This window comes from Sander lucioperca, chromosome 9 (genome assembly GCF_008315115.2).
Source record: "Sander lucioperca isolate FBNREF2018 chromosome 9, SLUC_FBN_1.2, whole genome shotgun sequence".
NCBI lineage: Eukaryota > Metazoa > Chordata > Actinopteri > Perciformes > Percidae > Sander > Sander lucioperca.
In genome coordinates this window covers 2975589-3002950 of record NC_050181.1, presented here as the reverse complement: position 1 = coordinate 3002950, position 27362 = coordinate 2975589, and the positions used below count along the sequence as shown (strand labels likewise).

Genomic DNA, 27362 nt, shown 5'->3' with positions numbered 1-27362 from the left:
ACAACAGAAATAAGGTTGAGAGATTCACTTTTACAGAAACAGAAAATAATTTTATAATCTAGCCAATATCCCCATAATGTATACTTTTCTGTCTTTGAACAAATGAGAGGGAGATAAATGTGTCATATTTCCTCTTCTTTATTACCAAGTAAAACAGGTATTACATTATATTTTTTTCATATATTTACTTTCAAAATCTTTGGATGGGAAATTTACATGACATGTTTGCATATTCTGTGTCTAATGCAGTGAAAGGAATACAGCCAAAACATTGTAGAAAAAATAAACTTACAGAAACTCTTCCATATTGGTGGACTAAGTGTATGCTCAAAAAAGGCAAAGAAAAACCGAAGCATAAGTAACAGAAACACTGAGAACTGTTGTTCTTAATACACTGAAAGAACCATTATGTTTTTCCAATTTCGAAGAACTAAATGAAATATTACACCTAGGCCCAAACTGTGAGTCAACACATAAAAACATTCAATAAAATGTAATGTTCAAACACATATTGATATGTGACATGAGCCCATGAATTGTTTTATTAATGACATTTAAGGTGTGTTTTGTGTGCAATTCAAACACAGGAGAATGTTAAACACCTATATCAGATGCATGGAATGGGAATAGCAATGAATACATGCCAAATTTATTGACAATGAGTTTCTGAAGGTGCAACAACAGCAAAACAGAGAGTGGAGGTTTAAGTGAAGGAAAAAAAGTCTTCTCTCATAGCACAAATATACAGTAACACACGTATCATGACCTTATTGAAATTGATAAGACTGGAATGGACAAATGCAGATTTCATGCATCACCGTTTGGAGTTATTCATCAACAGTAACACGTTTATGGTACAAGAAACCCACATGTAAAACAATAGATGAAGAGTGGGAGTGTTGTTACATAGAACCTAATTCATCATGAGTGCTGACATCAATAAACCAAGAGACAATCACAGACACATCCATATGCCCAGAGAAATATTGAAACATAGCTTTTTATGTACACTTTTTACACTTAAATATTGCTATTAGAAAATGATAAAACATTTATTCAACATGGTGGAAAAGCAAGAAAATAAAACAGGGACATATATAGTGCTGTCTTTTTGATAGACATTTCTTTTCATTACTCTGTTATGTCCCCAATAGTCCTTGTCAAGACCTCTATCAAAGATCATGGTTAAAGGAATTGGTCAAGTTTTTAAGCAGCATCAAAGGTAACTCCTACAATCGTCAGCCCAGGTCCCTCTTTATTTCTCCTGAAACTTAAAGCTCCTTCTTACCACCGTTTGGCACTCTTGTCTGGCTCTGTATGCGTCTTACATCTTAAGGCCCTTTCAAACATAATTTCTGTAACATTAACAGAATAAAGGAACCAAACTCTTCCAGTGAAAGTAGCAGCTGTTATTCACACAAGTATCGACTTTTTTTTGTACAAAATTTGACCATTCACACACCACCACAAACACCACTAAAGTCCTGTGATGTAGGAAAGTTGATGTATCTCAGCATTGCACTTGCTCATAGTGGTAATGTAATGCTTTTGTTCTTCAGCAGGACAAATGGCTGTAACGGATTTACTGACAGTTCCAACTCTCTGTTCACATGACCCGTTAACAGCAATATGCCATCAAAGTAGTGGTAAAGGCTGCATGTGTAAACATATATTTGCTTCAATCCTGATCGCCATATGGGACAAAATAAGATTGTTTTGCAAACACATGAATGATATTTTGTAGAGAAATGATCATTACTCAAAAATAATTCCCTGCTTTTCTGCTATAAACCACATAATATAACCTATCTGGTATGTAGGTAGTAGAATGGTAAGCAGGCACACCACAGCCACACATAAAGTATGCTATATACATTTTTGCTAACATACCCGATTTTATGAAACCTTTTGAAATTGTGTTTGAAAGTTAGTCTGTATTTGATTAGCTCGCAGACTAGCTGTATTGGTATCTAACGTCTGCCAGATATGCAGTAGCTAACTAAGCTAGTTGGCTAACTTGATAATTGTCAGCTACACAACCAAGGCATTTCAATCATTAATGTAATCCCTTTAAAAAAGTAAATGTAAACCGGAAATTTAGCCACTTGTGGGCAGCGGAAAACAGCTGTGAACACTGACATATTATACCTTTTAAGTTGATATGGTGAACTTGTTAGCAAACACTTGCCTTTTAACATGGATTAACACATCCAGCAGATACGCAGTAACATTAGCATTCATTTGGAGTCGTGTTTTTTGGCCACCTGACCAATATTTACCCTTCTTTTAATTGTTTTTAGTCTCTATCAACTTCTAAAGAAAAATCAGCTTTTTAAATGCTTCCAGAATGTTCACCAGCTGGTTGCTAACTTTTACAGTGGGGTTAGCCATTTTGCTGAAACAGCTGCCTGCTGCGACCAAAAACAATGCTATGAGAACAGTCAGAGTCAACCAAAACAGTACTATTGGGGTGATAATTCTCTGTGGGTTTGTCACTACAAGCAGCCTCATTCACCTAAAAGTAATTATGTCATCCCATGTAAATATAAAAATATTGATTATAGCCATTTTAAACTTAAATTAAATTTAAGATATGGCAAATAAGTAATTTTTTTCTCTGCTCAATTAAAGTATTTGTTGTATGATGATAACTTCTCTACAATATATAATTCATGTGCTCAATATTCCCCATCATGTGATCCGGATTGAGGCACAAATATAATTCCATATAAAAAGCACCTTCAGATTAAGAGTGCTGATGTTAGTCCAGCGCTGCAGGTCATTTGAACTGTGAACTGACCAGTCACCTTCAATCACAAGACTGATAGAATGGGCTGTGACATTTCAAAGGCTGTCTACACAGAAACATAAATTCTGCTTAGACAACGATAAAGATCGGTCACACATGGTGGAAAAAAACTCTGATTTGAGGTGGCAGTGTAAATCAGATATTACCATGGAACCTATAACTTATTAAAATACAATTGCAAAGCAACTCTATAATACACTTCTTTTTTTTTTTTACATTTTCCAGTCTTTTCCACCTTGCTTAAGATTGTTGTAATATTATATAATCAATTCACATTATCTTTTACGGTGCATTTGCAATGACGACCAGTTAGACAAAAGAAACTGCAATGAATAAGGCTGGATCACTCTATGAATCCACAAGTATGAAAACAAGAACAAAGAATCAGAGCTTTCCTATGTTTTACTCCATGTAAGCCCATATGTGTGTTCCAAGTGCACAAAACTAATGATTTGTATTTACTTGCATAAACTCAGCAGCAGTCAGTCGACTGAAAATGATATTACGAACTCAAAAATGATCTGTTGTCATCTGTGTTGTGTTATTCTGTTAAATCTCAACCATTCATTCTAATGGTTGCTAAAGATACAGTTTCAAATGCACTAAACATGGGATGGATCCATAGTCTTCACAGTCAAAAGCCATTGATTCTTTTGGTTCCGTTCACAAACAGGTCCACTAATTATCCGCCAAATATTTCCCTGTGAAGTAAAACGAAACATCAGAGAAGCAGAGAAGTTGAGCGTGGAGTGTTTGTGTGCATTTAGATGACTACACCAAAGAGGTCACACACAATACTGATACTCAAACTGACCTGCAGCAAATCTCTTCTTGATCAGCGATAACCGGTAGCCAGTCCCAACCAGCTGGATGTCGCACCCCGACAGAGTGCATCCCTCACTGCTGAACTGGACTGCCAGCTGTGAGGGTTTACAGGGACCTTCTGTCATCTGGAACCGGCCCAGAAGAGCCCCTACTCCTGTAGGACAGATACAGTATTGATAGGTTTGTGTGTGTTTCTGTTTCTGTTACTTTGTGTAGTGAAATGATGACATTTCGATAAAAGAATAAAGAATATATAAATCAATCCAAAAACAATACCAATACACTTTTCGCCTGTAACTGAGATTTCAGTTCAGTGCAGTGACATAAGGGAGAATATAATGAGACTGATTCTCTGTTTAGCAAGAAGATTATGTAAGAACATGAATGAACATATAAAATGACCGCTTACCTCCATTTTCAGATCTATGAGAGAGACTGGGGATTTTCCACTGTATCGTCTGCTGCTCTGGATTCCTTTATGAGAAAGTAATTCCACATTACAGAGGACATGTTGATGTCTGTCTGATAAATTAAGCCTAAGCGCATTTTTCACATCTAGTTTGTTTGCTCTGGTCCGAATCAGTTGATGAGTTTGTAAAGTTGGTGCGTTTTTTCTTTGGTTCGGTTTGTTTTCACACAGAGAAAAATCCAAGTGAATCAAAATGCATTACTACAAACCACACAAGAACGTTCGCTCCTCTTATTGGCCAGATGTGTCTGAGACGGGAGCACAAAAGTAAATACAGAAAGAAGGTCCTGTGTTCTGGACTACTGTATATGTCTGACTACAGTCAAGCTAGCTGTCTCTCGCCTCTCCATGGTCAAATCATTTTCCAGATATTGCTTCGCGAGCAACGTTACTGCGTCTGCTCTGCTCGCCGAGACTTTGCTCCGTATGACAGCAAGCTGCTACGGTTTGCATGCTCTGCCGCAGCGCAGATTGCAAAGCAGACCTGACTACAGGAGCCGTTTAGCTCAAACTTGAAGAGTACACCTGGTAGCTGGGTCAAATCACGTTCTCACCACAAACAAACCGAGTTTATCATAAACAGGTTTGTCTGTGACCGGACACAGACCCCCTCCTCAGTGCGATTAGTGTGTTCACACCTGCCCAAACGAACCGCACCAAGAGGGTAAACGCTCCAGTGTTCGATTCAACCGAACTAAACAAGGCAGGTGAACAAGTCCATGTCCACGTTATTACAGAACAACTTGAAGATTGACAAGTGTTTAGAACTAGTTTTCTGTCTGGCATTTTTTTTTATGAAAAACTTACACTTCAAACTTACAACATAGCATCCAAACATCCCATAATTTTGGGGGAAGGGTGGGAAATTGTTCTAGGTTGGATTAAGCCCCTCCACATGAGCCCCTTCAGCTGGTCCAAAATGCAAGGAGTCCTTACCAGCTGGCGGGGGGGATCATGGCCTGGAGTTTGGCCATGCCTCCATCCACAGGAACCAGGAACTGGATGTTGTGTAGTGGCACGGGGGCGGCCATGGCCTCTGTGTTGTATTTGTAGTCTATTCTAAGGTCTGTGTTGGCGGTGTCGCCTCGCCAGCTTAGCGCCAGGTTCAGAGGAGTGGACTGGATCCCCTCTGCTGACACCTGAGACACACGGAAACACAAGACGGTGAGATATATGGATGAATAGATACTATAGTTAGATCAACTAAATACATAGATCAATGGATATTTGATACCTGATATTTGATCATGTCCACGTTGTAGTATGTTGCCTGAGGCTTCTGTTCAGCCACTTTTTTCAGATGACTCATCAAGTTTGGCATATTCACCCAGAACTCCTTGTTGTTTACATTGTCTGTTGTGGAATCACTGAGGGATGAGAGGTACATATTTGATTCAGACAATCTCAACATCAAGTTACTCCATCAACCATGTGAGCACCATAATTAGATACTTCTGATAATAAATAGTGTGTGTGTGTGTGTGTGTGTGTGTGTGTGTGTGTGTGTGTGTGTGTGTGTGTGTGTGTGTGTGTGTGTTTGCCTGTAATGTTCATCTTACCAGCACAACAGCTGTGGATTGGGGAGGACCTGCTCCAGTCGGCTGTAGTTGCTGATGCAAAAGGTGAGGATGGGTTGAGTTGGGTGGCTGGCAAAATGCCTGGTTATGCCGGCAGGGAAGGACAGCACCATCTCCCCTGTGATCTTCACAACACATCTGGGACAGAGGGAGTGAAGAGGCAGATCTTAGATATCATACTGAACAAAAACACACACTGCCAGAATCCCTTTAGCATCAAAACTGAAGTGCAAAGTCAGTTTGTAGCTGCCAAGAATGTGTTTACCAGTATATAAAAAGAGACTCTTCATCTAGCTACTGATAACAAAATTTTCCATCATTTCTACATTTCATCAATGCATACTGATCAGTGATGATCCCACTGTCGAAAACAGAAAAAATGTGGGCCTACTTGCTGGGGTCTGCGCCTTTGAAGTAGGCATTGATGGTTTCTGTGAAGGCAGCTGCCACTGGCAGAGTGTCCTGGGGTCCCATGGTGAGCGGACTGGGTCCTCTGGAGCATCCTGTTGAAAACACACAGACACACACACACACACACACACACACACACACACACACATACAAAATACACCTAAATACACTGAGACTATGTCTACTCTCTTTGCTCCTTGCCTATATGCTCAAATGTTCCTCTATGGGTTATACACAAAGGATAGGGGAGTATAAACCAAAAAAAGCAAAAACTCAACAATCCATTTAGAAACCAGATTCTATGGCTACGTTCAGACTGCAGGCAAAAGTGGCCCAAATCAGATTTTTTCAAATCAGATTCAGGCCACTTCCATATGTGGTCCTGAATCAGACCCAGATCTGATTTTTTTCAATGCGGCCGCAGTGTGAACTACTAAGGCGGATTTGATGCGACCTTTACCTCAATAACCCTCGCTGCGCCCTCTCTCTCCGCGGGGAGAGGCGGGGCCCCCTGCTCCCAGTGCAGCTGTCAACCGGGGCGGACTGTCCTCAGTGTGCCCCAACCGCGTTGCCAGGGCGGGGATCAGCTCACGTAAAAAAGGCGATGTCAGCAACCCACCCGACCCGTTCACGGACCAAGGAGTGTAACGCGCACGCAAGTCAGAGGGTCACCCAGTGGTGCAATGAAAGTGAGGGCCGGCGTGCGCCGGCTGAGGTGGGATCCCGGTCCCTCGGGGTCGGGTGCACCACCGGCCCATCTCGCTCGCACCGTCGGGGAGGTGGAGCGTGAGCACTTGCGAGGGCGAAGCCAGAGGAAACTCTGGTGGAGGCCCGTAGCGGTCCTGACGTGCATATCGGTCGTCCGGTCACACAGACCTCTATAGTGAATTTGCAGCCATAACCCTACAAAAGGCCAAAATAGCCAATTTGGCTCTCTTTCTCTTCATTCTTCTCTTCCTCAGCACCTGCTCATTAATGTCACGGCTGCCATTACACAAACATTTTGAAATAAAAGCGAAAATGCTTACTCCCTCCATAACCTCCCTAACTTTAGTGCAACAGCGTGCTGCGTCTGATGTCATTGTTATTGTTCTTTTGCGCATGCGGGTCATTTCAAAACCGCAAACAGTTCACACTGGACTCTGATATAGACCACATTTTAAAAGGTAATGTGAACAACCTAGCAAAAAAACGGATCTGAGCAAAAAATCAGAATTAGGCATTAAGACTTGCGGTGTGAACGTAGCCTATGTGAGTGAGCAGGGCATGGGATGGGATGGGCAGCAGTATTCTGGCTCAGTGAACATGACCGTGGAAAAGACTGCAGGTAAAAGGAGGGCAGGCGCATTCAGCCCATGCACTGCTGGGACCACAGTAGCATTCTGGCTTGACTCACCTTCAAAAGCTAAATAAAACCTGCCGTGGTCAAACCATACCAGAGGCTGTGAGGCCTCTGAGTGAGCAGAAACATGAGGAGGACAAGACTGTGAGACAAGGACATGACGATGAGCGACAGACAACATGGACACAGACTGAGATGTGAGGCTAAAGAAAAACAGGAAGAGCAAGAGGACTTGCTAGTAGTGTACCTGTGGCGGACATGTTAAGGTCCCTTCCTAAGGTTGGAGTGGACGCTGCACTCTGTAAGATAATGGAGGAGATGGAGGAAGAGCTCTCTGCCCGGGCCAGGGGGGCGAAAGGTGGGGGGCTGCCTGAAACTGGAGGACTGAAGGGCCGAGTCTGGAGACAGCACACAACAACAATTGTATTAATAATCAGTTTTCACACTATTTTATTTCATCAAGGGAGATAAATGCAAATAGAGACTGAGAAATGAAAGGACACTTCACATGTACCAGGTCTGTGATTGGTTTCCCCGGGGGCAGCTTTGGTCGCGAGGACGGTCGAGGAGGAGGAGGCGGGGGGACTGGACTGCCTCGAGACTGAGGCGTGGTGGGACGGGCTGGGGACGAGGGGCCTGCGGCACATACCAGTGTCTGTGGTTAGCACTGCCTTCAGATCACAGTGAGAGAGATTATCATTCAACATCGGCTCCAACATTTCCACTCATGTCACTTTCGCAGAGCGAGTACTGTATGTCCTTACCGGAACATACTTTAGACAGTAACGTGTGACCAAAATTCAAGAAGATTTTAAAGCTATAGTGCGTAGTTTCTGTTTCCCCCATGAGGAATTCTAAGTAATGACAACGAAACTGTCAGCGTGTCCACATGATACAAGCCTTCCATGATTGCGCACCACCCCCACCCCTCCTCCATGCAGTTGCTTGTATCCAAGGAGGACACGGAGGATTAAAAAAACATGATGGACCCTTCAGAAGAGGTAATTATCTTCACTCAATTTTCTGCGCGTGAAAGTCGCCAGACGACACCATTTTCTGAGCATAGCCATACTGAGAAATACAGAGAGAGAGTTGTGTGGAGCTAAAAGTCCTAATTAGCTTTGTATCAACTCATTTGGCAATGGCTTGAATGTAACGGAAGTTCATTAATAATAAAAAAAAAGGTACGCACTAAAGCTATAAAGAGCTGCCATATTTCACTTCTACAATTTATTAAAAAGATTCACCGCTTACTTCTACACTTCAGGAGCAAAACTAAATAAATGAGAGCGGCTGTCTGGTTCTGGGATGCCACAAAATCACTGCTGAGCCTTTTGGAGGTGTTGTGGGTCTGAGGGTCCTGTAAATTAATAAAGGTCTGACATGGAACGTCCGCTATCTATAATCACCAATTGTAGGTAAATATATATTTTTTTTGCATCTGTCCCTACGATAAAGTTACTGGTGGAGCATTAAAGAAGTATGTTTCGTACAGAATTACATTGCTAAGAATTAAGAACATAAGAGGCTGTTACCTTACAATCATACCACTACATGTCAGTAAGAAGCAGTAGCACATGACACCTTTTTTTTTTTTTTTTAAGTCTGGCAGTCAGACTGGCAGATAGGTAAAACCATTACACTTTTTCTCTAACCAAAATTGGTTGCGTTAGTTTGGATTTCTGTTCAGACCTTCAGACATTACATGGTAGCATTTACTGCACCCTCATCTTTAAAGGAAACAGTGCAGTAGCTTTCTATTGTTTGTGCATATGTCCATACCTTTGGAAGGTACAAGGACTTCCTAAAATGGTATTTGAAATAAATTTACAACTTTTGTTAGCATGTGATTTTTATATGAAATAAAGCTTTGATCCATGTTTACAAAATAGCTTGAACTACATCACTTTGCGAGATTATGTATATTTCTTTTAGGGCAGCAAGTCATTTTATTAGGTTGTGTAGCTCTAACTAACAAAGAAATAATGAAAGATTCCCTTAAAATGGAAGATATTTGTAATGTGATAAAGTACTTTGAATAGTTACATTAACCAACAACTCTTACCTAAATAAATTATAATTTTTTACTCATGATGTAATGACTCAGTCTAATAATGAAGGTATTCAAATGATCATATTCTTTCCATTCTAACGTTACAATATTAGTAATTAGCATTTTTATTACAATCTAAGTTAATTAAGTGGTACATCAGTTGAAGTCATTTTTTATGGTAACTGTAACTTTTCCGAATAAAGTCAAAGTAGCACGCTATATTATATTGAAATTTAACTCATGTTGTCACTGTAGCAGTTGCTTTTCTAAAATTGTTTTGAATAAAGTGAAAATAATACTTCTTTCCTGCGTATCTACCAAAAAAAATCATCAAGACATAAATAATGTTTATATTTACTGAAAAGCAAACAGCAAACATAAAAAGCTCTTCATGAGATGAGGATGAGTGTTCTGTAGCTGGTTCAGTTTACATCCCAACACCTAACAAAACGTAAACAGATCGCTAAGAGGAAAGAGGACCTGCGTTTCAAGCATCTCTGTGGGATTTTTTTGGTGGCACCGATGGCAGCGTCATTCTAACTTTTTCAAACAAACCAAGCTAAAGGACACTCCAAAGTTTAAATACACATCTCCCATCATACTTTGTGTGTGGGCAGCATACTTAACCCCTGTAAACACACAGAAAGAGACCAGAGTACTCACTGCTGCCGGAGGAGGGCCCTGGGGAAGACATAATAGACCTGTAGGTGGTTGGAGGGAGAGGAGGTGGCGTGCCCCTGAAGCTCGGCGTCAGCTCTCTGGGTGAACCCACAAAGTCTGGGATATCATCTCTCAGGTATGCTCCCTCTGGAGTCCTCTTTCCCCCCATGCCCCCCAGGACCAGGGGAGATATGACTCCTGGCCGAGGAGACCTCCGCTCTGCTGGCAGAGGGGGCACAGGGCTGATGGGGACAGGGGACGAAGAGTACTCTGCAAACTGCAGCACCTCCTCATCGATCACCTCGTGGTCGAAGCATAATGGAGGCGAATTAGAGGGGGAGAAGTCGGGAGGCAGGGGAGGGGCTGGCTCATCCGGAGGAGGAGGTCCGAGCACGATGGAGGAGGGTGATTCTGGTGGCGTGAAAGGAGGAGGAGACCCGGGAGGAGGAGACCCGGGAGAAAGCGACGGAGGCGAAGGTGGGGGCTCGTTTGGCGGCGGACCTGGAGAGAGACAGGGGGTGGAGGGGGTGGACGAGGGCGTGTCTGGAGGAGGAGAGTCCGGTGGGGGAGGGGGTGCAGGCTCATCGGGCGGCGGGGGTCTGTCGCTGGTGAAAGTAACCCATCTGGGAGACATCGTTTCCTCACTGGTGTGGGTGCCGTCCGTGGGGCCGAACACGTCGTCTAGGTCAGGGGCCAGGGAGCCTCGGTAAGAGGCGGGGGACAGGACGTTCAGGTAGATGGGGGCAGACCTGCGAGCTGCCCTTCCATTGGGTAGATCAGCTGCAAAGAATTTGAGGTAGCATTTAGATGAAAGCTCTCATGGGATTTAACTGTGTGATTGATACAGAATGCTGTTTTTTAAAAGCAACATTTACCAGCAGAGTCCGAAGAATAGCCGTAATGACTTCTTGATGGAATGTTTTTTGGAGGAAGCGGAGGAGGGGCTGCAACAAGGGCGGGGGTCAGGCCTGTTTAGCACTACAGAGTACAACATTTCAAATACTGTATGTACTGAGGTTCATCTTAATGCCAGCTCACCTCCTGTCGGGAAACTTCTGCTCAGCTGTGATTCTGAGCATGGTCTTGATTCTCCCCATACTTCAGTAGGGACCACTGTGATTGAATAATGACGAAAAAACAATAAACGTCACCTCTGTAAACTGCACCTGCTACATGACGTGTTTAGTATCAATTCATGTGAAGTAATATCAATAGGAAACAGACCATCATATCTGGCATATTTAGTCTCTGAAGGCAGCCCAAAAAAGACAGGAACGTTCTGCGACAGCCTGTCACTGCAAGAGGAGACATACGATCAAGAACTTTTCCTGCTCCTAGGTTATTCCAGTGGTTCTCAAGGGGTCGCAAGACAATTTCTGGGGGTCGCCAGACAGTTGGGGAGAAAAAAAAAATGAAATAACATATTCTAGACTGGGGAGTGGTTTTTACATAACTGTGTGAGTTTGGTACATTTCATGTGTTATATTTAGAGCTTCATGTGTAAATCAGGAAGTCCTGGAACACAGAAAGGGGTCTGAAGGCGGGTCAGGGGGAGAGAAAAAGTGGCCCAGGTAGCTCAGTTGGTAGAGCAGGCACCCATATATAGAGGTTTACTCCTTGACCGCGACCACCGACCTCATTATTCTGGAGGGTCACGACTGAAAAAGGTTGAGAACCACTGCGTTTTTCAACCTGGAGTAGCACCAATAGCTTACAGACTGAAAAACATGGGTATTGACCACTGACTGAACTGAATATATTCTGTTGTCGTGGTCAATATTTGCTAAAAGAGTGACAGACCTTGGCATCTCAGGGGCAGGACTTGGTGTGGGGGTGGAGCGTCTGGGTCTGGCAATCTCTTCACCTATTAGAAACATAACAAAAACTGTTGCTCTATTGCAATTGTATTTATTTATAGTATCACAAAAAAAACGTGTGTATAGCTAGTGGTGTCGCTCTATGCATGGCAATATCGGTCAGTTGGTCCACTACTTTGGTCCAGACTAAAATATATCTCGACAACTATTGGATGCATTGCCACAAAATTTGATACAGACAGTCGTGTTCCCCTCAGGGTGAATTTCAATCACTTTGATCATCCCTTAATTTTTCATCAAGAGCCATGAAGTGTGTCCAATACTTTTGTTTATGGCTAACACATGCAAAACTGACATTCCCATCAGCCTCAGCGGTACTTGTGTGTTTAGTGCTAACATTAGCATGCTAACAAGCTAAACTAAGATGGTGAACTTGATACACATTTTGCCTGCTGACCATCAGCATGTTTGCATTGTCGTTGTGAGGGTGTGAGCATTTTTTTTGTTAGAAAAATGTGTTAGCAATTGGTGTACTTACAGGACAAATTCCTTTTTATCTGTCCCTGTAAAAGATAGAATCCAAACAAAAGATAAAATGAGCATTTAGACAATATATCATGAAAGTGTACACCACAAAAACATAAATCACTGTTCCATTCAATTTTAAGATGTTTTTTTTTCTAAGACAAATAACAAAGCAGTACAATTAAGTGAAGTGGAACTTCATAAAAAGGTTTTAGCTTCTTCAATTAATTCTGACGCACAAATATTTGTACAAATACATGTTTTTAATTTAACAAAGCCAATCAGTTCAGTCAAATCAAGAAGATATATCAATAAATAATAAACATATAGAAATGCATAGATTTATGTTACCACAGTATCATATTTTTCACTTGTTTTAGGAAAAGGGTTGGAGACTTAAAACTATGTATTATTCTTATTTTGCTGTGTATACTTTTACTTTCTGCACTGCATTTTCTTTGAAACAGATCAGGCAGCAGGGATTAGAAAGCTGTGCTTCAGGCTGTCGGCTTTGAAACAGCCAGCAGATGGTGTATGAAACTCACCGGGCTGCGTCTCTGAGACCAGCAAAAAGGAAGAGAGAACAGACCTGGGTCAGAGAGTGAGTGACAAATCAGTCAAATGGACACCAACTAAAACTGCACACATCGCACCTCTTTACTTGCACCGCAAAGCCTTAATAATGCAACATGAGCCATAACACCCTCGAGATTATGAGGACAATCCCAGCATCACCTACGACCAACACGCAGTGTTCTATGTAGCAGGTTGCACGGCATGTAAGCTTCACAGAGACCAAATCAATAGGCCTGGAGCTTTGTGTGTGTGTTATGTTTACTGTGCATTATGTAACAAAAACACTTTGCCAGAGAGGTTGAAGTAAAGCTGAAGCTAAACAGAAATAAAAAGTCAACAAAAGTGGCCTTTACGGCCCAGGCAGGACACCGACGCTGAGGGTGAGACAGAAAATGGGGAGGAAAACTTTCTCAACCATTTCCAAGTGAATTCATGCCATGCGATCACTGTTGGTGGTGATACAGATGTGAAGATGAATGACAGGCTTACCGGACTTCTCTTCTAAAAGATGACAGCAGATTAATGAGAAGAGAAGACAAACACAGAGAGGGGTGTAAGACAAAATTCAACAGCTGTTACCATATTATAAATTGCAGCGTGTGTTCCCTTCAGTACTGTGTGGTAGAACAAGAGTCTTGATCAGCAGTGCTCACCAGAGATGGAGAGAGTGCCAGGCCTCCCACGGAGGCTTTTAGCTCGTCCATAGATGGAGGGACACACTTGGCACTGTCCGCCACCAGCGGCTTGATCCTAATTTTGAACTTCTTCTTGCTGTCCTCGTCGTCCTCTGAGTCGCTGGAGGAGAAAAACTGCTTTGCTTGGGAAGCTGGTGAACATGTGTCAAGGACAAAGTGGAATAATGTGAAAGATGGAGGCTAATTCAGTCTTTTACAGCATTTAAAGATATCGTATTCTTTTAAAATGTCTCTCTAAAGAAGAGTGACGTGTCCACTCTGTGTCTCTGTCTGCTGTGTCCCAGTTAACTATATTACAGCTGCTGTAACTGACACTCTTGCTCCGTCTCCGCTAAATCATCCTGCTCCGGGGAAGTCTCCATAGTACCAGCTCTCTATGAATCCATTTCAAACTTATAGCTGCTGACACCTGCGGGATCAAAAACTTAAAAATACCAGTGAACTGAGGGTCAGCTGTTAATGAGAACTGTGACTCTGTGACAACTGAAAAGTCAGTCTGAATGTAGTCTCGCATTGCCAGACCTTCCTCCACAGCGCTGCACAGGAGGGTATGGCTAGTCCACACAGCTGGGAGAAAAACGTGCTCTGGATTATTGGCATTTTTTTAAACCAATCACAATCGTCTTGGGCGGCGCTTAGCTCCGCACGGAGCAACGGCGCCTCGGCGAAATAGCCTTGGGAAGGAACTCGTTTTGGTGGAACACGTGTACGTTCAAAGGTTGTTTTAGTCGTGAAACAGAAAACTTAGATTGGACAGATTAGATTGGCAGTTAACCATAGTCCTCATAAATCCACTGGAGTTTAAAATGCCGACACAAAGAAAGCGGAAGGTACCGGACATCCGGCCGAAATGAAAGACATCCGGCGGAATTTTCGGCAGCACCTGAACAATCCCTGAAGCGGAACGTCGTGCATATAGACTATAGTCTGAATGCAATGTGTCTGTCCGGTTGCCCTCCATCTCTTTTCTTTTTTTTTCAGTTTAAGGGACATACACATGTGATGTGGCAAGAGAGTGGGGGGGGGGCTATTGATTTGACTTAGTTAATGCGGAGAAGCACTCATCCAATGAGCCACTCAGCCAAACAGCTCAATAGTTTTGCAGGAGAAGAGTCCCCAGACTGCTTCCTCTCTTCACTGCAAGGATATCATCGCCCTCGTCACCGGGCCGGAGGCTGAAGCCCTCCTCGTCCACGTCAGGAGAGGCCTGGAAAAGAGAGAGGAGAAAAGTGACATCTCATTTCCAGTCAGTCACACACAGGTACAGAGGCATCACTAAACTCTTCCCTGTGAACGGCTCTGCGTATAAATGTGGATCAGATTTTAGACGGACAGCTTCCTGGCTGAAGCTCCTGCACACTCACAGAAATATGCAGCTATCACTCTATTTGTCATTTTAAACCTAGCGTTATGTGACACTGATAGCCACAGCACAGTACAAGTATTGTAGCTGCAAAGTCCCTGCTTGGTCAGAAACATCGAAAAGGAGGAGGAGTAGGCTTCGCATACTTACATATCTGTCCCAGTCAATCTCCCCATAGAAACCATTTGGGGCTCCATTGGCCTTTTTCTAGTAACAAAATGGAGAAAAGATAGAACAATTAAAGGAGAACAATTAAATGCAGTATTAAAATGTCATTGCAAATAATGAATTTGTATAAATAAATAAATGAGAAACAAATATCAAAATGTTCTTCATAGAGAGACTGGTTCATTACAATGTGGGTTTTAATGTTGTAGTTTTGGTCATTATTCCTGTCGGTAAAAATAATGTTACACACACCAAGTGAATTGTGACAAAATTGCTGAGAATAAGTAAGACAGGGCAAGAAATATAAGCAGTCGGATAAAGAGATAGTTTTGTTTAAAAGCATGTGTTATGCTTACTTATTTGGAAGAAAAAAACAAAGGCAAACAGTGAAAATAGTATCCAAACTTTCAGTTGTAAACATCCATTAGAACTTTCTGGTTTAACTTTGACCTATCATAGTTGACGTAGTTGTTTGCACACACAGTTTTCCTGTGCAGTGAGGGATTACTACCGACATTTCAGATTGGCTGACTTTTGTTTTTCACCTTCCAATAAAGAGGTTTAGATTAAATGTTGGCTTGTTTACAACCTGTCAGATCGTCAGCCTGTTGTTGTCGTGGCGTCGCCGTGTTTTCAGATTTCAGCAGTTACTATGGTGAGTACAAAGTTCATCCTAACGAAGTAGAAATGATGGCCAAAACTACATAAACCAAGTTGTAATAAACAGAAGTTTTCTTTTAAAGGCAGTAATAACTGTTGTAACACACTGTATTTGGATTGGAATTGGATGGAAGTTCATTTGTTAACAGCACTGTATCTTTACTCTCAAGAGAGAGAACAGAGAGGAAACATCACACATTTTTTCAATGAAAATGTCAAATGTACATACATTTCCTTTCTTTCTGCTTCCAGCTCCTTCTTTGTTAGGTGAAGTCCTGCTTGAAGAAAAAATAAATAAATTAAAAAAAAAAAAAAAAATATATATATATATCATAAAACTAGTGCCAATACAAAATATGAGGTTTGGTACTGATTCAATCTTACTTTTTCTACAATACCTCTGTCAAAACACCAACAGTAGTAAAAGAGTCTTGCATTAAATAAAATAGTCTATGAAATCAGGAACTTTCTCATCACACATTCAATATTTGACAGTTTTTGATACCTGACGCTAATGACCCAATTTGGTCAATCCCATTAGACTATTTAGGTTTGTACCCAGCCCTATTCATTCACATTTTCAAACTGATTAATTTTCAAAATGCTTTCAGAGTTGGGTGGTTGTAAAACTCGGCATGTTAATTACAAGTATGAGCGAACTCACGTTGCATCTGTATCCTTGTCTCTCTTTCGTAAGCCCAGGGCTTTCCTGGTTCGTTTTTTCAGTCCTAGTGCAGAGAGAGGGAGGGAGACCAACATCATGAAGTGATGAATTAGTTTAATGCTAATATAAAGCCTAATAGTTAACTGTCAAGTTAACGGTCTTGTCATTAAAATGCACTTAAAAGCAAATAACACAAAAGAGTAACAGGCTAATGTACAGTAACTTGAGAATGAACCTGTCCTATAGTGGATACACAGGAAATACAGTAACCATAATAAGTTGATATAAATGAATGTATTGATTCGGGACACAAACATCCCTGCCATCTGAAGAAAGCCTCCACATAAAATGCAGCAGCGCAGACGCAATCCCCTTAAGTGTCCCCTCTCTGACTATATAGAATGGAAAGAAAACACGAGCAAAGATTGATCAATGTGTCCACTTCATTAGTGAGATTCAAGGGAGAGTGGGGAGAGATCTACTACGGCAGCAACCGTCAGCCAAACTGGGTGCCAAGACCCCTGCAGCACTGACGGTTGGCACCACATAGCGCTCGAATCAGGATGACTGTGACAACAGACAAAAAGGACAGAACTGAATGTGTGCAAAACCTAAAGGTTTCTGCATAAGTATTGCAAGGTTGGAATTGTAGTGTAATGCTTCATCTGTGTTTTTATTCCTGGTTTGCGGTGTCACTGACTTACAGTATGTAAGGTGACTCCACAAACACTGAAAAAACTACAATGTACAATTATTAAAAAACAATACTTAAAACACAAGCGCAGAAACACGCCAAACAGGGAGCCATTTCCCATAAGTCTGAACCATCGGAATCGTATGCCCCCAAACTTATCAATTACTTTTATCGATGCATATTTCCTTCCTTGACAGAATGAGCCACTCTACTTTTAACCACATTTATAGGAGGTTGTAGTCCATTCTGATAGCTATTTTCTACTCGAAAGAATGAGCTACTCTACTTTTAATCTCATTGATGTGGGTTAGACGTCTGCTTCTCACACATATCTGACCAGAGTAGCTGCTGAACAATGCTTTTTGCTAAGGTAAGTCATTAGGAGTGGGAGGCTTAGTTCATCAGATTAGTCTGACAGGATGAGCTACTGGTAGTTCATCCTGAGTAGGTAGCGCAAACTGCCAGAACACCGGTATGTTTTTCTGACAGTCGCGCATTGAAAATAATGACGTCAAACTTGTGCGTCTACACTGGTGGACGCACAAGAAACGGTCTAAAGCATGGCTCATTTCACGAAGAAAGATGACAACAGTGCTGCTAATGTCTGCAAAATGATCATTTCAAGTAAGGGACAACATGGGCTTAAAATCCAGGAATGCCATGTATTTGATACTCGAGTTCCGCTGCTTCCCAACCAAGTAGCACGTCCGTTACCACGGGTATATTCTATGTTATAATAACATTAGCGCCACGGGTTTCTTTGAATAAGAAAACCTAAATGAAAACAAATGCTGTACAAATCTTCTCTCAATCAACAGTTGTGGTGATGTTGAAAACCTGTGTAGGCCTATTTTCTTTCCACACAGAAAATTGACCAGGAATCCATAAAGGAATCAATAATGAATCGGATCGAATCTTATAATTTCCCATCCCTAGGGCTGTCGTTTCTTTCTGTGCTGACACAGTATTTTTTTTTTTTTTTTAACTTTGTTCAAATCAGAAAGCTTTTTAAGTCAAATAGCAGTGGATGTCTAAAAATATGGACATTAGGAACACATTTCATTTCCATCAGAATGACTGATCAAAGAAATGAAAAACACCAAGCACAGCTGAGGTGAGAGACATTTCACTGGATAAAAACATTGACCAGCTTGTGGCAATAGACGAAAAGTCAAAGAATTCATCCTCTGGAGCTTACAAATCGAATCACAAGTCTGTACAAAATTTCATGGCAATCTTTCCAATAATTGTTGAGATATTTCAGTCAGGACCAAAGTGTTGGGTGGACCAACAGACCAACTGACCTCAGACAGACAGACAGACATTTCCATCCAGAGCCATGCCACTAGCGTAGCTAAAAATAGAAAATTATTAGATGATCCAAAACAGACACAGAATTGTACACTTCTCTATCAAATTGAGCCGAATATCTACTCAGTGTTGGTGTGTCCTGCTCTGCACATGCACTAACAACAACAGAGACAAGCCAAAGTCCAGCAAACTTCAGTTGTTGTTGTTGTTGTTGTTGGTGAACTTTTTTGAGACTAAATGAAGCTTAATGAGTTAATTAACATTGACAATCCTCCTGCTTCCCTCAGGTTAAAGATGTGAAAGCCATTTAACTGTATTCCACATGTACCTGTATGATAACTCTGATAAAAGAAAGACAGTTTACCACTTATAAAACACGAGAGAATGACCAACAGCTAAATCTCCTAATGGCAAAAGAAATCACTAAAGTAGAATGTTCTCTTTGTATTAGCTGTGGTGTAGAACATGTTTTTTTTTCCTAAAAGAGACAAGTGACAGGTTTGCATAACAGTGTTTTAGAAGACAAGAGAGCACAGTGGATTCTCACATTCATACAAGAGCAACAGGGACACGTGTGATGGACAGTTGGGTGGATGAACATTTTGTGCTATTCAAAGGCAGCTCAGTTTGTGCTCTTTTTTCCCTTTTCATTTAGATTTTATTATCGATTTTCAATGACAAAGACAAACAGAAATACATGGTGGGGGGATTACAGTGTTACATTTTTTTATGCATATGTTTCTATTTAACACATAATGTGATAGTATAGTAATAGATAGTGATAGTCCATAGGAACGCATCCATGCATGTGATCTTACATTAACACATGCTTTGCTCCAACACATAAATACACTTTTTAATATATTTTTTAAGCATTATTTTACAGGAACAGAAAAGATGGTTGGGACCAGAGTGAGTATTATACATTATATTATATATGAGTCCAACAATGACGTTGTTAAAAGGTCAGATGAAGACCTACAGTGGTCAAAACCAATACCGTGACTTCGATAACAGTTCTTGATTGATACTTTTTTCGTAACCAATTTTATAAAAATCCATTTTGACATAAAGAAATTACAACATTACGGCAAAAATATTTTCATATATTTTTCAGCTCCTACTACGTGAGCACCGTAGAGTTTTTTCTGCATACCTCTACGACGTATAACGTAAGACAGCCAATCACCAGCATGATTAGACCTTGGTAGAAGCATGCTGCATGCTTATTGGCTCACTAACGCTGATGAGATTTACTCCTTAGGTATTGAAATTTGGTATTGAATGATGAGGCATTTTTTGATACTCGATACTAAGGAGGCAATTTGATCGGTGCCTAAAAATCGAATTCGGTACCTAGCCCTAGTCAAAACATGTTGGCTTTTTTAACGATTTAGCCACTACAATAAAGGCTTTTTCATATTTCCCTCCTTGTTGTCATTATTTTTTTTGTTATATGTGGAGTGCCTTCCTGTCTATCCAATGACCTTGTTATATTACACAGAGTGTCCAGGAATGACTTTATTGTGACCCATAAGCCATTATGCGCCATTTGTGTTCTTTGCTCATTATCTCTTTTTGTAATTTGTGTGCTGTTTAAAAAAAGGAACATACTTTTGCATTGTTGATGACTCATTTATTTTACTTTTTCCATATATAGAGACCTGTACTGATTGTTGTGTTTTTAATTGTTGAGAGGGAAATTAAATCAAACTGACTTTGAAATCAAAATAAATATTGAGTCATTGATTTGATGAACCATTACACTCAAATTGAAATCCTGATAATAAGACTAATGAAAACTATAAATGTGAAGACAATTGCACTGGTGCTCAGTACCATTCACTTGGGATGAAGCTCTCCTAGGTACTGAAGGACACGTCAGGGCCTGTGATGTATTAGTAGCTAGCTGGGCTGCTCAATAGCACAGATTATCCCTGCATCGTTGCTCTTTATCAGTGGAGACAGCTCTGAACAGCGAGCCTTCTGTCCAGTCCTAACCGGCACGTGTCTTGTGTGATAAGAAGTAAAAATAGACAATCCTGACATTAATATGCGACAAACTTGCTGAACAGTATGATACATCTTGAGGGAACAGACTGCTGCTTTTGTAACCCATTTACAAAGTTTGCCTGAGGAGAGCCCTACAACACTCATTAAACAGTGTAATTATTATATTAGCTGTAAATATAATTTGGGTCTTCTTCTTGTGCTAATTATCAGAAACAAGATGTTTGGACACATTTCTGTTAAAACTCTTTGCATGGACCATAGTGGTGATTTCACGTGTTACCCTGCTACAAATGGCATATACTTTGCATTACTGCAGACTATTTTTCAGTAAAGCATAACGTGATGCACCGTCGCGATAGCACCACCTTTCCACTTTATAGGGTTTCAAATGCATATCCTCATTTCCAAAACATTTTGGTAAAACAGTTGTTTAGACAGATTCCCAAATTTCTAGGGGCCATTTGTCCCCATCCATTTCACTGTGGTATAAATAAGATAAATAAAAAGTAGTCCTTTTTTACTGAATGTTCAACTGTTTCTGGGAAACTTGAACGTCTGAGATGTAAGATCTAGTCATGAACTTTTTAAATCCAAATAACTAGTTGGTAAAAAAAGTTGGCGCCTGCACATGGACTCCAAACCTTTTCATGACATACCACTTTCTTACTTTGACATAAAATTCTTAACTCAAGGTGCACTTCCTAGATTTCCTTCAGCCGCATCTTGTGGCCTTCATTAGTAGAAAGCTCCAGAACAAATCTGGTAATTGATGTTTGATTTCTTCCAGAGCATTCAGCTGCATCTGGTGGCCTACATCAGTGGAGGGAGTTTACAACTGAGCCATCTGCATGTGCAGATGAAGGCGAACAGATGTGACACCTCCAGAAGAAATGTTGCAGGTGGATCTGAACAAACCAGCGAGAAGACGTCTCAAAACAGTACCTTCTGTCACTGCTTCAGAAGAATTCGTCCCACAGTTTTTGTAAATTCCTAAAACAGACAAGCTGTCAGATATCCACGCTGGCTGTCAGTTGTGCATAGGTGTGAAAATTCTTTACACACCTATCTCTGCCACAGCAAAACTGCCTGCTAAACAACACCATGCCTCAGTTGCCAGTGATAGAGAGGTGGTTTGTAGAGATGTTCCGATACTGCCTAAAACGCTGGTATCGGTATCAGGAAGTACTGGAGTTCATGCACCGATCCGATACCACGTAAGAAAGCCCTAAAGAAAATCTACATTAAAGTAGCTTATTTATGTTCTCTTTCCGTTATAACAGATTGTCAAACTGGATAATAAAAGAAAGTTCTGTGGCATTCATTGTTTGTGTTTGTTCATGTTTCACAAAGAGTTTAACTTGAGCCAGACTGACAACAAAGATAGAAATAATATCACATCCATACAGGGATAGTAGTAATCAGTTGTTAAAACATAATAAAATATATGACACACTGGTATCGGATCGGTACTCGGTATCGGCCGATACGCAAGTTCAGGTATCAGAATCACTATTGGGAAGCAAAAAATGGTATCGGGCCATCTCTAGGTTTGAATTGAAAAAGAAAGACAAAAGCAATACAACCAAGGTTGGGCCAGTTCTGAACCATGCACAGGACAGATTTGCTCAGTGCTGATACACGTTGAATGCACTCCAGTCGCTTCAACTCCATGTTTAAAGATACCTGTAAGTACAGCTTTCTGTATTTCTGACTTGACTTTAATCATATTTTTAATTTGATACTTTGAAACTGTAGAAGAACATTGTGTTCGTTTTCTATTAGCATCTACAAACTAAACCTCATCTTTGGCAGCTGGCAAACACATGGCACATTACCACCATCTATCTCTTACTCCAATTCATAAATAATATTCTACTGTATGATGTCTAGCTTCTCAGCCCACCTTCTAATTGGCTTTACAATGGGGTTGGATGATGCATTGTGCATCTTTTTGTCTGTTCCCTTGCAATGGATCGCCTATCTCTAGAAGGTTTAAAGTTTTGGCATGTTTATTTTCATACAGTCCTGGCATTAACTGCGTCAAAAGGCTGCCTGGAAATAAGGAAATCAATGTAACACCTTATGCCATGCTCTGATAAATGGTCAGCATTAGTGTAAAGTATGTATGATTTGAAGTTACAGGGCTAAAAGATGCAAAACCACCGGTACAGACCTTGGAGTCAATGTCAAGCCACAGTCGAATAAATGTACAGTTCAAAAAGGGGTCATTTGCACAAATAATCAAAAATGAAGATGCTCATTTCACACTGTCTAAGTCATCTAACATTATAAGCCATGTTCTGAAGATATTGCATTTCATTATTTTGTTATAGAGGTGATAAACCCACATGCTGCATACACAAAAGGGCTGTCATTGCAGCACATGTACTGCAGCCATGTTTAAGTCCAAATAACGAACTGAATGTCACTAACTACACTTGACAGCCTATACTGTGTAATAAGCAATGCACGTGTAGTTAAGGAAGGCTATGCTAAGCATGTGACATCTGTGTTGTTGTGTAGCTCATGAACTGAGTACAGTATCATGGTAGGCTGACTGCCGGCCTCTTGCTAATAATAGCTAACTTCCATTACCACGTTGGCATTCATGGATGGTAACCCAGCATCTGTCATGGAGGGTTAGATCTATGATTCAGCTCCTCCGTCACAGTTTACAATGTACTTTATCTCATTCCACCACTGTTAACTTTTAATACAGCATCCTTTACTTCACTTTATGCAACACAGGCACCAAATAATAGATGGTTTAAGCCTCCCTTGTCCTATTGCCATGATATATTATACACTGAAAGCAACAGCCGAAGAGGTATAAATGAGTGCAGCTTCCTGGACTCCTGAAAAACGTATTTTTATGACACAGACTGTGACATTGTGTAACTAAATTGCTATAATGTGCACAAGCAAACAGAGAGACACACACACACACACACACACACACACACACACACACACGTGTAAACACACAAACAACAGGACATTAGCAAGTGCAGCATTACACTGCTATATCTTTACAAATCCACACCTCACACACCTTCGCTTTCATTTCATATACGTTTTCTCTCTGTCACAAACAACGTCACACACACACACACACACACACACACACACACACACACATACACATACATACACACACGCCGAGATTGTCACACTGGTCGTGAATGTAGCTCATTTTAGCTCAAAGGTCCTCTGTGACTGACCGTGCGACAGATCACATCACTGTATACGCCAGCTTTAATGGCCCAGCGGGACACAAGAGGGCAGGAGGAGGACGAAGAGGGAGTGGGAAACATGGGAAATATAGGAGAAGAAGGAGTGCACAGCACAGATCATTTACCTTGCATCATGACTGCAGATTTTCATCCTATGTTGTCCGCCGGCGCGCACGCGGACAGAAATGTAGAAATCCAGCCGGTCATAGGATTCCTGGGCAGGGCATGGCTAATTCTGCACAGCTCCCCAGCGAAGCACGATGTTGATTCCCTCCACCCCCAAGGGCCCAACTCCCAGACACCCGCACGGGGAGGTGGGGTGGGGGGAGAGCTGAGAGGCAGCAGCAGTGGTGGAGGACACAGTGAGAAGAGACACCCGAGGAATATGCAGCAAATCGGGGGATGGGAGGGGGGGGGGTTCTTCTCTCTGTGTGCACGTTAGGCCCTGGCAGCCCGAGCAGCACCGATACACGCCATCTCTGAGAGGGGGGATGCTGAGGAAAGGCAAAGGAGAAAAAAAAGCAGAGCGGTACAGAGAGAGAGAGAGGCAGAGAGACAGGGAAATACTGAGAGAGAGAGAGAGAGAGAGAGAGAGAGAGAGAGAGAGAGAGAGAAGGGAAGAGGGACGGAGTGGGAGGCTCCCTGATGTCACATCTGCACTAAACCAATCCCTGCAACCATGGTCACGTGGTCGCTGTCCCCTGATGCCTTCAGCACATCTTGGTTTTCCCCATGCAGACACTCTACAGCCATCTGCATACATATTACACAAGGTCTCACATAATATAATGCACTATTTGAGAAAGTTATGTCTTGCAAATTAATCAGAAAGAAAATGTCCACTTTGTGCTTAGTAGAATTCCCTATATTTGTCTTTGTTATTGCACATTTTGTACAATCATTGAAATGTGATTTAGTTGCTTAAATCCAAAAAGTGGTACGCCTGAATCACTCACCCACAGACAAACACAGGATACAAATAAGAGGTCAGGCACTGTAAAAAAAAAAAAAGAAAAAAAAAGGCCTCAAGTCTCCTTAAATCCTTTTGTTGAAATCATGAATACACTGAAAAAAAAGTATAGCAGAAGAGGAAAAATTATTCCATCATTTTTTTGGTCACATGATTTTGTCCTTGAGTGAGCGACAGATAAAAGCTTTTTGAAAAAAGTTTTTTTGGGGTAAGGAGTTCAGCAATATGTAGTCTATTGTATGCTGGGAGACCATGCAATGCTTTATATACAAATATTCTACAACTAAAAGGGGACCAGTGAAGGGAGGAAATGATAGGGGTGTTGATAGAGGTCTTGCTGTAACGTTCTAGGGTTGAAGACAGACGTCTGAGTGATACCAAAATATAAAGTAATTGACTTATTTGGATATGACAGCATGGATATAGATACATTACTCTGAGTGAAAAAAAACAAGGAGTCCAAGTTTTGAAGGTGGCCTCTGGTAATGCTATGAAACCACGTTTTTATAAGTGGGTCATCGGTTACATACTATTTTCGGCCAAAGTTAGAGCAGTTTTGGTTATTTCAGAAAATACATTTCTGTATTTGTGTCTTTCTCAATGGTTTGAAGTGGGCAGGGCTCAGCTGGAAAAAGGTGGTGTCATGTGCATCCTGGACAAATCACAATTTAGAAACAATAAAATCAACCTGCGATGACAGTTGTGGGGTTGTTGCTAATGTTGCCAGGCCACTGTCAATCAAATGTAAACCACACCCACACAGTCTTGAAGAAGCAGGTTAGCTGGGATTTTGAGTGTTATACTCTTAATAAATAAATAATAATGATGGGTTGTTGTTGTTTAACTGTTGCTTATTTGGGAATGAACATTTAATGTCAGAGAGAAATACTTGAGATTTAAAACCAAGCTTTCAGAGAGATTAAATTAGACATGGCCAAAATGGGCAAATAAATGGAGAAGAGGATTGGACTGACAATCGAGCCTAAGGGTTGCCTGCAGGATGTGGAAGCTGAGGATGAGCAAGAATTCCCAGTGGAACTGCAACATTTTGTAGTGCATAAATATGAGGGAAAACCAGTCTAAAGAGAGACACTTGTGCTTTACCTGATGGATTAGAAAAAGGTGGACTGCAATGTCAAAGGCTACAGTTAGACCTAAGAATAAGAGGATGCCAAGAGAAGATCATTTGTCCATTTTTAGGAGGGTGGATTTTAGTTCAGAGGAAAAACTTAAGAGAGATGGGACTTTTTTTTTTTAAGAAGCAGTTGGAAAAAACTTCTTTCTACAGCACTATGGAAACAAAAGAGGAATATATCGACTGCATGCAACTACAAGTTTCAAGCTTGTTTCTATTGTTAAAGATGTGTCACACTGGAGGCTGACAGTGCGTCTACCACCACAGAGTACACACTGTCCGCTGTAACCATTACATGCTCACTGGGAGGAGGAGCCTCACATTTTAGCCTGGAGAGACGGACAAATTATTCCTAACACTATTATGCTGTGTTACACTTTGGTTGAAAAACGGAGATGCTTTAGAAAATAATTCTGCGTATTGGAGCAGAATGACTCACCCTCACTGATGAGGGAAAGGACAGATGGGGAAGTCAGTTAGAGGATAGTGTGTGTGTGTGTGTGTGTGTGTGTGTGTGTGTGTGTGTGTGTGTGTGTGTGATTCTGCTGTGGAGGTCATGTAATTTTAAAATACGAACATACAAAAATAAACAACACTGATGCAAAGTTGACCTTACACATTGTGTGTTTTCTCTCCCTCTGCTGTCTCTATTCTCCCATGCATGTCAAGAGATTATTGTATGTCAGTGAGGTGGGTGAAATGTCAGGGAGTGTAATTGTATGCAGACACACAAACCCTGTAGCCACTTTATACTGTTTGTTTAATGCACAGCAAGTGCAAGTTTCACTGCCCTTGAGAAAACTAAGTGAAATATGTTCCATGTATTTAGGACACCAGAAACAGAACCAAACATCCTCATCTACTGTAGTGTCATCACTTCTTTGGTTTGGTATTCCCACTACTGCGGTTTATTTGTAGCTGTTGTCAGGTATCCTGGAGTAACTGGTAATGAGCTTACCTAACCTGGCGCAACACGGGCTGCTCCCGTATGCTTTCCTTAACCAGCTCCTTATGCCATCGAGGGGTCAGAGGTCACAACGACTGGGATTAGCAAAGGACAGTGGACAGAGCAAGACACATGGATGGAGAGCTGTGAGCAGAGGGATACAGACAGATTACTGTTACTATTTGGTACTGTGCGTCAAATGCACAGGGCAAGGTACACGAAAACTCTGAGTACATCACAGATATTTCTGAGAGAATAAAACAGTAAAAGGCAAGATATTCTGCTCTTCCACGTATAAACTATTATATTCATCTAGATTGAATTCTGTACAGAAAAAAAACAACTATGCATTAAAGGATGGCCTTGACAGAGGCCCACCTGCAGGATACAGTGACAGGATTCCTATTCACCGTAAATCCTTTTTCACTCTGTGTGGCTCAATACCG

General features: G+C 41.3%; 1 protein-coding gene across 2 annotated transcripts; it reads right to left on the bottom strand.

The window, feature by feature from the left end:
• Nucleotides 1-122: 122 nt before the first annotated feature.
• On the bottom strand, nucleotides 123-24421 carry LOC116045800 (SH3-containing GRB2-like protein 3-interacting protein 1). 2 transcript variants are annotated; one of them, XM_036005429.1, is made up of 24 exons: nucleotides 23991-24421; nucleotides 16615-16678; nucleotides 16180-16225; nucleotides 15273-15329; nucleotides 14909-14966; nucleotides 13718-13893; nucleotides 13554-13565; nucleotides 13034-13045; nucleotides 12502-12526; nucleotides 11947-12010; nucleotides 11371-11441; nucleotides 11185-11259; nucleotides 11022-11090; nucleotides 10150-10926; nucleotides 7948-8069; nucleotides 7681-7831; nucleotides 7488-7544; nucleotides 6072-6183; nucleotides 5663-5818; nucleotides 5338-5470; nucleotides 5040-5242; nucleotides 4044-4108; nucleotides 3624-3788; nucleotides 123-3510 (listed from the first exon to the last, which is right to left on the bottom strand). In XM_036005429.1, the coding sequence occupies exons 1-24, from the start codon at nucleotides 23998-24000 to the stop codon at nucleotides 3488-3490; spliced, it is 2703 nt and encodes a 900-aa protein (XP_035861322.1). In that variant the 5' UTR covers nucleotides 24001-24421; the 3' UTR covers nucleotides 123-3487. The 2 variants fall into 2 exon arrangements, with proteins under 2 accessions (XP_035861322.1, XP_031149521.2); XM_031293661.2 differs by lacking the exon at nucleotides 7488-7544 and having other exon boundaries at nucleotides 23991-24420.
• Between the last annotated feature and the right edge of the window lie 2941 nt (nucleotides 24422-27362).